Genomic DNA, 12,373 nt, shown 5'->3' on the forward strand with positions numbered 1-12,373 from the left:
GGGTTCCCGATCAAATAAGGACAGCAGGCTTGGATACGATCAGCTGGTTTATTACATCTCCACAGGAACAACTTACCCCGCTTTCAAACCCCCCCTTTTATAGTCGAGCTGGTGAGCCTTCAGCCAATCCCCGTCTGAGGATTCTCCCGCCACTTCCGTCTTTGACCAATCCGCGGTGAGTGTGTGCGGAGCTGTCAGCTCGCAGCTGTTTATCGGTAGCCTCATGTGGAGCTGTCAGCGGTAACCGCGTGTGGAGCTGTCAGCTGTCAAAGAACTATCAAACTTGTGTTAATCGTTAAATGCTCTTTTAAACTCATATATTACACTCAGCTTGTCCCTTGCTGTTTTGTTCTCATTCCTGTTTTCTGTTATCTTCTTACTTGGAATCCCCTATTGAATTCATCCAAACACCCATTACCGAGTGGCCCCCCCCCCAGACATTCTGCTTAGTTACACTGTTAAGAAATCCTGTATTTTTAAAAAAAGTGTTTCCCAGGGGCTAGAATTATGCTTACTTGGTGGTGTGCAGGAAAAATACCAATTTTAATAGATCAAGTTTCTTGAATGAGAAGCGAAACGTCGTCTTCTTAAGGGAAAAAAAGGCCAGTTACCTTTTGAAAAAGCACATTTGGGCCAGTAGGAAATATTTTGGTGTTTAAATTGAAGATCAGGGCCATTGGACCTAGGAATTTTTGCCAGCGCAGTGGCAGACAAAGCTAAAGTTGAGAAGAAGAAGAATATAAAAGGTAAAGGTTCCCCCGCACATGTGTGCTACTCGTTTCTGACTCTAGGGGCTGGTGCTCATCTCTGTTTCAAAGCTGAAGAGCCAGTGCTTGTCTGAGGACGTCTCCGTGGTCATGTGGCCGGCATGACTAGACACCAAAGGCACACGGAACGCTGTTACCTTCCCACTGTAGTGGTCCCTATTTTTCTAGTTGCATTTTTACGTGCTTTCGAACTGCTAGGTTGGCAGAAGCTGGGACGAGTAACAGGCGCTCACTCTGTTACACGGCACTCGGGATTCGACCTGCCAAACTGCCGACCATCTGATCGACAAGCTCAGCGTCCTAACCCACTGAGCCACCGCGTCCCTGTTAAGAAGAATATATACATATATAAAATTTCTGTTTCACTGATTTTGCAGATTTAATATGGATGTACTTGCCTATCACATTACTTCTCTTCAGGGCAAGCAGTACTATGCAGAGTGGAGAAAAAGAATAAGGAATAGACAGCTATACAAAATTAAAGGCATGAGACTGGAAAAAGTAAACTAAATTTAGCTTACCTCAATACCATTCATTACTTGTCTCCAAACATCTCCATCCTTGTAAACTATTCTCCTTTCTGTATATCCGTACAGATTTATGTCTTTTGTTTTTAATCTGTTGCTTTTCTTTTTTTTAGAAGCTCATCGAGTTTCATTCAGCATCACTTTTCATTCAGCATCACTTTTTTCAGTTTTCCCTTCCTCCTGATTGATGTATTCTTTCATGTATTTGACTTCAGGTCTTTCTCTTTATATGACCAAACTATTCCAATGTCCTTTTGCACTTGTATATTCAGCACATTATTTACTCTCTCTCTCTATTTCACCATGCACACAGTTCTTAAGAATCACACTCCTGTGCACAGAACTTACTTTTATGTTTCTTCTGAGAAACCCAACTCTCAGTTCCATAACAAAGAGCAGAAGCAAGCTCTTATACACTACACAGCTGTGTTCACTTATTTCGACAAACATTTGTTCTTCAAAGTAGACTGTATGTTATGACTTTCTTTTTGCTAGCATTTCTGCTGTTTAAAATATTTTGATACATTTCCCTATGTTTATTTATTTGCTTTACTATTTTACATTTTTCACCAAACTTACAATTGTTCGTTTTCCTTATCCAAAACAATTTACAGTGATTCATTAATTTTCAGATTCATGCTTCAGGTTGAGTCATACAGTCTTCTGACATTGCAATATTCAGGATGCAATTTCCTACAGGCTGCGAAATAAGAGTTTTATGACAGCTAGCATAAATTTTCACATGTTGCAGCATATTTAAATATTTAAAAAGCTGGGTGGAATTGCTAACACTTCAGAAGATAGACTCAAGATTCAGAAGGATCTCGATGGACTTGACCACTGGGCCAAATCCAAGAAGATGCAGTTCAGTGGTGAGAAGAGTAAGGCCTGCACTTAGACAGGAAAAAACAAATGCACAGGTTTAGAATAGGTGGTACCTGGCTCAACAATAGTGCCTATGACACAGATCTAGGTGTTCTAGTACAGGGCTTTTCAACCTTTTCACCCATTGTACCACTTTTAGGATAAGGCAATATCCAAGTACCACCAGCCGCCCAGCAAAAACATGATCAAAAAAAATAATGATAAAGTACAGGTAGTCCTCGACTTACAACAGTTCGCTTAGTGACTGTTCGAAGTTACAATGGCACTGAAAAAAGTGACTTATGACCATTTTTCACACTTATGACCGTTGCAGCATCCCCAGGGTTATGTGATTTAGATTTGGATGGTTGGCAACTGATTCATATTTATGATGGTCACATTGTTCCAAGGTCATGTGATCGCCTTTTGCAACCTTCTGACAAGCAACGTTAGTGGGGAAACCAGATTCATTTAACAACCATGTTACTAATTTAATCTCTTTCTCTCCCTCTCTCTCTCTCTTTCTCTCTCTTTCTCTCTCTCTCCCTCTCTCCCTCCCTCTTTCTCTTTCCTCTCTCTCTCCCTTTCTCTCTCTCCCCTCTCTCTATTGCTCTTTTCCCCCTCTCTTCCTCTCTTTCTCTCTCTCCCTCTCTATTTCTCTCTCTCCCTCCATCCCTCTTTCTTTCTCCTCCTCTCTTTCTCCCTCTTTCTCTCCCTATCTCTTTCTCTCTCCTCTCCCTCTTTCTTTCTCTCCTCTCTCCTTTCTCTCTCTCCCTCCCTCTCTCCCTCTTTTTCTCTCCCTTTATTTCTCTCCCTCTATCTGCCTCCCTCTCCCATTGTCCCTTCCTTCTTTCCTTCCTTCCTTCCTTCCCTCCCTCACTCTCACTCTCACTCTCACTCATTGTTATTTCCTTCCTTCCTTCCTTCCTTCCTTCCTTCCTTCCTTCCTGCCTTCCTTCCTTCCTTCCTTCCTTCCTTCCTTCCTTCCTTCTCCATTTTTACCAAGAAACCTTATGCCCACTTAACTTTAACACTTCTATCATAATCCAAGCAGGGGGTCTTCAAACTTGATATACAGCAGGGGGGTCTTCAAACTTGGCCCTTTTATGACTTCTAGACTTCAACTCCCAGAATTCCTGAGCCAGGCACGGTGGCCTGGGGATCGATTTGGAGGTGCGGAGGGGAGGGGAGCGGCCGAGGGCTGCCCGTGTGACCTTGAAGTGGCCACCTTTGGAAGTATCAATGCTTGAGCTGGGCAGAGCGAGTAATGAGAGAGGAGCAGACTGATTGCCTTACCGGTACTTGGGACCCCGACGCGCCTTCCTGGCCATGTGTGCCTTGGACGGGGCCGCGCTTCTCCCAGGCGCCTGGGCACAGGGCCAAGCAGGAGCCCTGCGAGGGGGCAAGCCAGCGTGAAGAGAGAGAGAGGAGAAGTGCAAGTGCCCCCCCTCTCTCTCCCTCTCCTTCTCCCTCTCCCTCTCTCTCTCCAAATGGGGGAGGACTTGGAGCTGTAGTTGAAGGCTGAAACACCTTCAGCTGTAACTGCTTGCACGTGTTTGTGTGTGTGAGAGCAGGGATCAATGCTGCTTTCCAGGTGTTAAGTGCTTCTTCGGGATGCAGCAGACACACCAGGACCAGTGCCGCTTTCAGCCCATACATTTAACCCACCCAAAACTGTCCCCTTCCATTGCAGAACAAGAAGTAAAAAGTGTTGTTTTACTAACCTGCTTTCAGCTGCATTCCGTTTCTCTGCTTCTCTGCCTTCGCCACGTGTTTGTGGGACTATTGGTAAAAAAGAAAAAAAAGTTCCATGATTGTTTCTAACTTCTCACGGGATGTCTCAAGAAGTTAGAAGGTCTCATGGAACTTTTTTTGTCCCACAAACACACGGCTGAGAAGTGAATGGAGAAACAGACTGCAGCTGAAAGGTTAGTAAAAAAACACTTTTTACTTCTTTTTTTTAACTTTTTTTTACAGTGCTGTTCAACCCGTCCTATGCGTACCACCAGCCAGGTGCTCACGTACCACTAGTGGTATGCGTACCACCGGTTGGAAAGCCCTGTTCTAGTATACCACTACTTAAGTATATGAGTCAGCAATGTGCTGAGCTGCCAAAAAGCCAATGCAGTTTAGGGCTGAATCAACAAAGAAATTGTATTAAGATTAAAGGAAGTGATAGTACTGCTCTATACTGCGCTAGTGGGTTCATATTTGGAATACTGCCTCCTGTTTTGGATATCACAGAATAAAAAAAATATGCTGAGACCCTAGAGAATGCAGAGAACAGCAACAAAAAATGATAAGAGGTCCAGAGATGAAATTTTATGAAGAACAGCTAAAGCAGGGGTAGGCAACCTTGGCTCTTTTATGACTCGTGGACTTCAACTATGCTATGCTGACTCAGAAATTCTGGGAGTTGAAGTCCACGAGTCATAAAAGAGCCGAAGTTGCCTACCCCTGAGCTAAAGGAACTAGATTTGTTTAGCTTAATGAAGGGGAGACATGATAGCAATCTTCCAGTACCCGAAGGGCTGCCACAGCATCAACTTATTCTCCATAGTACCTGAGGGTAGGACAAGAAACAAGGGTGGAAGCTCATCAGAGGGATATCCAACTTGGAAATAAGGAGGAATTTCATGATGGTGAAATAGCTTGCCTCCCAGAGTTTCAGTGCTCCATCACTGATGGTTTCCCAAAAAAGACTGGATAATCATTTGTCTAAAAAGGTATGGAGACACCTGCCCTGGGCAGGGGGTTGGACGCCAGGGCCCCTTCCAGCCCTATTTCCTATTATTCTAAATGCATGTTGCAGCTTCTTCAATGAATAGGTATCCCTTTTCCACCCCAACCTTTGCAGATACATTGAGAATGCAGATACAGTGGTGAAGCACCAATATCCACAGCAAGCCACCTATGCATAGTTTTATCACTGTACAACCCTTTCCTTACATACTTGTAGTCAGATTTCATGTACAACTATATGACTTGCAAAGTTTGCAGCATGCATCCTGTTGTCCCCACCTTCACTTCACAGATGCATGTGTCTGGAGGATACCAAGTTGGGGAAAACTGGTGTATGTATTTCCTGGGTACAAAGAGGAGTAGCAATAAATATTTTCTTGCCGAACCAATTTTAGCCATCCAGCCCTGTTTAGAATACTTTGGTACTCTGATATTCTGCTCTAACCCTTCTACTCTTTCTCCTCCTTCAGTATATTGGCAGCTTAGATGTACCTCGGCCAAACAGCAGGGTAGAGATTGTGACTGCTATGAGACGCATCCGGGTAAGTGATGGCAACATTATTCCAGCTTGTTTATAGATCCCTGAAACATCTCAAAGAAAGATTATTTCTGTATATTCAAATGTGTGCACTTTTCAATTAAATACTGGGTATCTGCAGTATTATCATTGCATTCTGAATATTCTCCATCCTGTAAATTCTTCCAACTCTGGCTTTATTTCGGAAGAGAGTGAATTAGTATCTCTTGTCAGTAAACAATATCCTATAGGCGGAAAAATCTAATGCACTGAATTAACACTGGTGTGATCAGTTTTGAATGCCTTAGAGCAGGGGTGTCAAACTGCTGACCCCATGGGCTGGACATGTCATCCGGAAGCCTCTCCCACCCCATTGCCGGCAATGGGAAAATAGTCCCGATAATCATAAACTGCTTGTCTCTGCCTGAAGGAGTTTACCATAAGAATTTGGGGCAGAGAAAAATAGGAGATGGGTAGAGGGGTGAATTAGTAGGGGAAGATTATACACTGCTGCCACATTTTGAGAAAGCAGGTTTTGGAGAAGCCTTAGAGGGCTTTTAATCTGTATTATAAGGAGGCCTAACAGGTCTGCACTTCTATATCATAGTGGTAGATTCCCATCAGTGTTGAAGGAAGGTTGTTTTGCTTGCTAGAAGACTGGAAATTAAGTATTGTTGACAGAAGATATTTGTTCTGTACAGACACGTATTACTGGTATCTAGATCACTTCTGCTCTTATCGTGTGCTTACGAAGAAAATAGTAGAAATGACACATGTTTCTGTCTTAGCTGCTCTAAATTCCTTCTTGAGATAAGAGGCAGAAAGGAAGGGGACTGGTATCACAGAGGTAAAAGAATTAAAGTAGGAAATTCAATAGCTTAATATTTTTTTTAATATGTAGCAAATCAAGTGTTTAAAACTTTGGTATAGTCCTCCCAGTTACTATGAGTTTTACTGTATATTATGTGAAGTGTTGTGGAGGCAAATGGCAGGGAGCAGAACCAAACTCCATAAAGTCACCAATGAAAAAAAATAAAATAATCCCAAGTACTAATATTAAGTTGACTGTAATTTTTAAGCTCTTGCTGGATCTTCCTTTATTTTCCTTTAAAAATGGGAACATTTGTCCTTCTCTAGTCCTCTGACACTTCACCACTGGTCTCAAGATTTTTCAAAGGTGGCACATAAAAAATCAATCGAACCATCAGTGAATTGTTTCAGTATCCTAGGATGAAATCCATCTAACCTAGGAAATGTAAACTAATTCAAAGGAAACACATTTTTTTAAGTCCAAGATATTGTATACATGTGACTACAGCATTCATAATTAATTTTTCCCAATGTGTAAGGAGGATTTCATTTCTTTAACTAGGAATTAATCTTCTTTCCTTGAACTGATAAATACTTACAGCCTCTAATCATATGAGTTTGGTCATTTGCTGTTCCAGTCCTTTGACTTTTCTTCAAAGACTGCTTCAAAGTTTCGTTTGCTGCAAATATAACTAGATTGTTTTAAGATAGGAAACAAATTAAGCCACTGGATTGTGCGCTTGATTCTGCTGATCCATAAACATCACAATGAAAGTTCACTTTCATGTTATTTCTGCTACTTTAAGTGTGTATGCTGCTTCAAAATATGCAGATATTTCTTTTAAACAAAAAAAGTAATACTATCTTTTTATTTAAAATGGGTATAAATAGTTACTGGAATTTGTTTTGCATATTTCAGTGGGACAAATCTAAACATCCATGAAATTGTGACCATCTTTCTAGATAGTCTCCAGATCAGTAGGTTCCATATTTTGTAATCACACTTACTTAATTGTTACACTGGTTGTGGCATAAATCTTGAACTAAGCTAGTGTTTCAAGAATATATGTTTAATTATAACTATATCTCCCTATATGCCTATTTTTTTTTAAAAAAGAAGAAAATTCCCCAATATATACCAAAGAGCAGACCAAGCACGGGCCAATTATTCTGGATAACTGATGGCATCATCCAATTATTTCTGTCTTTGCCATCAACTGTTTGTGGTGAAGGGATCACTATAGTGATCACTGTGTGACATTATGGGATGTTTAATGTTAATATTACTCCGTGTTGCAGAAATGGCACTACCTGTTGTCTGTATGCCTTGGCAATGATTTCTCCAATCGCCTGCCCAACTTCCCCTGGTCTTCCTATTATTATTATTATTTAAACTACACATAGAAAAGGACAACCAACTTTCCTGTCTGCTCTGCCTCTCAACTTGGCCTTTCTTATTCCTCCTAATGGAATTAGACAGGGAGGGAGGAGGGGAGAAGCAGACAGGCAAGTATCAGCACAAGAACTTGAGTTAATATAGTAGAATTTCTTATTCTAAGCAAGAAACTGCTTGGTTGGACCTATGTAGTCAACAAAAGTTGAACTTGCATCTTTGTTCTTTATTTTACTTTGTAGTAACATTTAAAAAATAAAGTTGGACCAGAAGGAAAAGTCCTTAGTGAGACATGTCAAACTCACGACGTCATGTGGCGTCGCGTGACGTATCAGAGCTTTTTCCCATTACAGGCAATTTATTTATTTTTATTTATTTAGTTGCATTTGTATACCGCCCTTTCCCTGAGGACTCAGGGCGGTTTACAGGGAATTAAAAAATCCAACATACAAAAGTTAAAACCATATTAAAAAATATTAAATTAACCCTGTACACAATTTAAAACCCAATTAAAAAATTTCTCCTCAGCCTGGGCCCGAGAGCTCAAAGAGCCAGGTCTTCAGGCCCCGGCGGAATGATCGGAGGTCGGGGGCAGTTCTCAGCTCCACCGGTAGCTGGTTCCAGAGGGCAGGCGCTCCCACTGAGAAGGCCCTATCCCTGGGTGTCACCCGCCGGCAATCTCTCACCCGCCGGCAATCTCTCACCCGCCGGCAATCTCTCACCGGGCGCATGGGGCGGGCGCAGTTTCCTGGTGACTTGTCCGGCCTGCAGGCCAGCAGTTTGACACCCCTGCCTTAGTGGGTCATGCTTAGAACAGTGAGCTTAGGAGGGAATAAATCATATGAGCTCCATTCTGGAAGATTTTGCTGGCTGTAAGATCTGCGTGGAGGGGAAATCATTACCAGCCTTAAGCATGTTCTGTATTTACAATACCAGAAGCAGCTTAGAAAATAAAATAGTGGGTGTGTGCAGGTCAGTGCTTCGTTTCCTTTTTGGTATATTGGTGCTTTATGATTGACAGCACACTATGGTAAAGGTTTTGTGAAACTGCCTGTACTATGCTCTTAACATTTTAAGTGTATTCATGGTCTCAAAAAGGTTGGGCACCCCTGAGTGTGAGTAACTGAGAGCTGTACCGGTATTCCCAGTTCAGTTTTCAGGAGAGCTCTTGGGACTTTGAGATGACAGGGCTTATACCGCTAGAATTGTTTCCTTCTTCCTGTTCCTTCAAGTCACCTGCTTGTCTGCCTCTACTGAAAACTGGAAAGGACAGGCTGATCTGATATTCTGCTCATGCTCTTTTTACCTGCCTGATTTTGCCAGTTGGAGCACTTCCCAACTCCTCTGTTTCCTGCTCTGCTTTATACTTCTCCCACCTCTCCTGGCTTTGCATGAAGAGTGGCAGCTTGTGGGGGAGATGCTTTGGCATTTGTCTGGAATGCTTGGAATTGCTGTGTGTTGTGACCTTTCGCCTTTGCCTGTATTAAGGATTTTGTGATGTGCTGCACAGTGTTTGAGAACTAACTTGAATTCCATTTGCTAGCCCCATTCTACCCAAACACTAAACATTTCAACCATAGTTTCATTCCATACAGCATTAACCTTGTGAACTCTAAGGCTTCCTCCTTCCGTTATATATTTAAGATGGACAATATTTAATATTTTATTGTTATGTATATGTAGGGGTGTGGGTCTGTAGATATGTTGTTTATAGTATGTTTTAGGTGTGTGTCATGTATCTGTTTCACTTTGAGAGCGGGGGAACTAAATTTCATTTTTGATGTGTGCTGTTGTGCCCGCAGTGAAAAAAAAAACGGCAATAAAGATTATCTTATCTTGTTAATGCAATTCTCTTCTCCTGATGATATGTCTTAGGCTTTATCCATTCATTTTATTTTGTCTGAAATCTGTCCCAGATTCATTGTGTACTTACAGCAACGAAGCAGTGAGTTAGAGGGTTGAAATATAAACTTTATATTTAGCTTTAGCATCATATGCATAAATAGCAAACTAAATTTTATACCTAATAAATTCTATGTTTTTTTGCCAGTACTTAAAGTTCAGTACACAAGATCAGTGGGTATGGTGAAAAATATTTGTAGCTCAGGTGATAGATATTGGTGGTGGTTTGTTCTCCGAGCTTGTTGTTTAGTTTCCAAATGTTTCACCAGGTTAGGTAGCATCATCCATGGAACTTCAGTTGAAGTGTCTTGTTTCAGTTCACTTCTGCTTTTATAAGTCTTATGTCAGACATGTCAAACACAAGGCCTGGGGGCCGGATCTGGCCCGCAAAGTGGTTTCATGTGGCCCACAAAGCCATCCTGGAAACAGTGAGGGAAGGGCCCCCACTGCCTTGGCCCTGGCGCAGAGACCCTCCTTCTGCCAGAGACCCTCAGATCTGTCCCACTCCTGCCCAGGCCCCCATAGGCACCCTTGATGCGAACGATGTAGAGCTGGCCACACCCACCCAGTAGGCCATACGCACTCTAGCCACGCCCACCCAGTAGGCCACGCCCACCCTGGCCATACCCACCCAGCTCCCTGAGGGCAACCGCAATGCTGATGCGGCCCTCAATGAAATTGAGTTTGACACCCCTGTCTTATGTGGTCAGTTGGTCCCTCACACAGCATGACCAGCCAGGGTGATCTCACAACCAAATGACCCTCACATGACATGACCAATTGACCACAATAAGACCTATAAAAACAGAGAACTGAAAAAAAGACTCTTCAACCAAAGTTCTGCTGATGATGTTACCTAGCCTGGTGATGAAACGTTTGGAAAGTAAACAACAGGCTTGAACAAACCACCACCAACACTCAGTGGACAAGGATGACTTCAAGATTTGCACAAATACAAACAATGTTAAGGAATCAAAGGCCTCAACCATAGAATGCTGAAGGATTCAATAATAATAATTACTGACGTTACGAGATTGCCCAGATGACTAGTAACTCTCTTTTGCTAAGATTTAGTCTGATGACACCCCACCCCATCCCCCCCAATCCTTATAGCTTCCAGGCCCCAGAGGATTTTGTTGCACATTGTAAGTAGAAATAAAACACACAAAAAGATCTTTAAAACATATTTCATAGGTGTGTTTTACTTTTGAAATGCTCCACTTTTTTCCTGTTTATCCCTCTTTTACTTTCCTTAGTGCAGGGGTGTCAAACTCAATTTCATTGAGGGCCGCATCAGCATTGCGGTTGCCCTCAAGGGGCTGGGTGGGTATGGCCTGGGTGGGCGTGAACTACTGGGTGGGCGTGGCTAGAGTGCGTATGGCCTACTGGGTGGGTGTGGCCAGCTCTACATCGTTCGCATCAAGGGTGCCTATGGGGGCCTGGGCAGGAGTGGGACAGATCTGAGGGTCTCTGGCAGAAGGAGGGTCTCTGGGCCAGGGCCAAGGCAGTGGGGGCCGTTCCCTCACTGCTTCCAGGATGGCTTCACGGGCCACATGAAACCACTTCACGGGTCGGATCCAGCCCCTGGGCCTTGTGTTTGACATGTCTGCCTTAGTGGGTTTTTAAAATCAAAGAAAGTACTATAGAGAGTATGTACCAGTGTTTCTAAACATTGGCTGCTTGAAAAGGTATGAATTCCAACTCCCAGCTTTTCCCAGCGAGCTTTAGCTATGCTGGCTGGGGAATTCTGGAAGTTGAATGCAGCCAATGTTGAGGAACATTGGCCACTTTGATACATACAATTTTTTTGAGAAGATTGTATATGACTACACTGGGTATTTTGAACCCACCAAAGCAATCTTTCTGAACGTACATAAAAGATTCTGAACTTTATGATGCTCAATAGAATGTTCCATATCCCACTGTGGTTCAGCTAAAAAATGTTTTCACCCCCAATTACCTCAGGGAAAAGCAAGACATCAAAGATATTCTGGTTGGTTATTAGCTTCTTGCTTCTTATTTGCATGAAATACCAGCTAGATGGTGGCAGCACCTAACTGACCTTGGCTGATCTTGAAAAGCCAAGTAGAGTTGGATCTGATTAATACTTAAGAAAAGAACAGGAAATTCCATGCCCTAGTTAGGTAAGCTAAACTAAGAAATTGAAAAACTGTCAAAGAAGAATGAAATTACCACTTTGGAATTGTTGACAAAAAATTGCATATAACCATAACATTTTTATTGGTGTAAAAATAAAAAAAGAACTTAATAAATATGTTTAAAATTTATATACTCCTGCAGTTAAATTATGTCATATCAAATGAATGTGAGGCTATTATAAATTATTTTATTTTAACAGAATAACAATAATACTAGCAATAATAGTATTGCTCGAGCAGGGGGCTGGACTAGAAGATCTCCTTGGTCTATTCTATTCTATTCTATTCTATTCTATTCTATTCTATTCTATTCTATTCTATTCTATTCTATTCTATTCTATTCTATTCTATTCTATAACCATAAAATAATTGAATCAGACTCCTAAAGCACTTTTCATGATAATTTGGCCTGAAAAGGCAGGATAAAATAGCTCCAAGGCACTAAAAGCTAGAAGAAAGACTTCCGGTTTGCCACCGCGTTGGCCACGGACATTTGGAAGACGAGCTCCATCTTCCATGTTCGATTTTGCATCTCTGGGGGACCCTAGAAAGGGTCAAAAGTCACCCTGTAGGGGCAATCAGCAAGGAGGGCATCCCCGCTTGATCACGAGAGGGCGGTAGCTCTTCTGCTTGATCTGGTGCAGCCCTCCAGACTGGCAGACAAAAGACCGGCCATAGAAATATGGCTTGTC

The 12,373-nt window shown here is 42.2% G+C and overlaps 1 protein-coding gene across 1 annotated transcript in view; it reads left to right on the forward strand.

Annotated features, from left to right (window-relative positions):
* LOC310637201 (carboxyl-terminal PDZ ligand of neuronal nitric oxide synthase protein-like) overlaps positions 1 to 12,373 on the forward strand; it is a 78,459-nt gene that overhangs the window by 20,289 nt on the left and 45,797 nt on the right. The window contains 1 exon segment of the mRNA XM_083357542.1: positions 5,371 to 5,442. Within this exon segment, the coding sequence (XP_083213668.1) occupies positions 5,371 to 5,442 (72 nt within the window).

Source organism: Vipera ursinii (assembly GCF_947247035.1).
Source record: "Vipera ursinii genome assembly, chromosome: 3".
NCBI lineage: Eukaryota > Metazoa > Chordata > Lepidosauria > Squamata > Viperidae > Vipera > Vipera ursinii.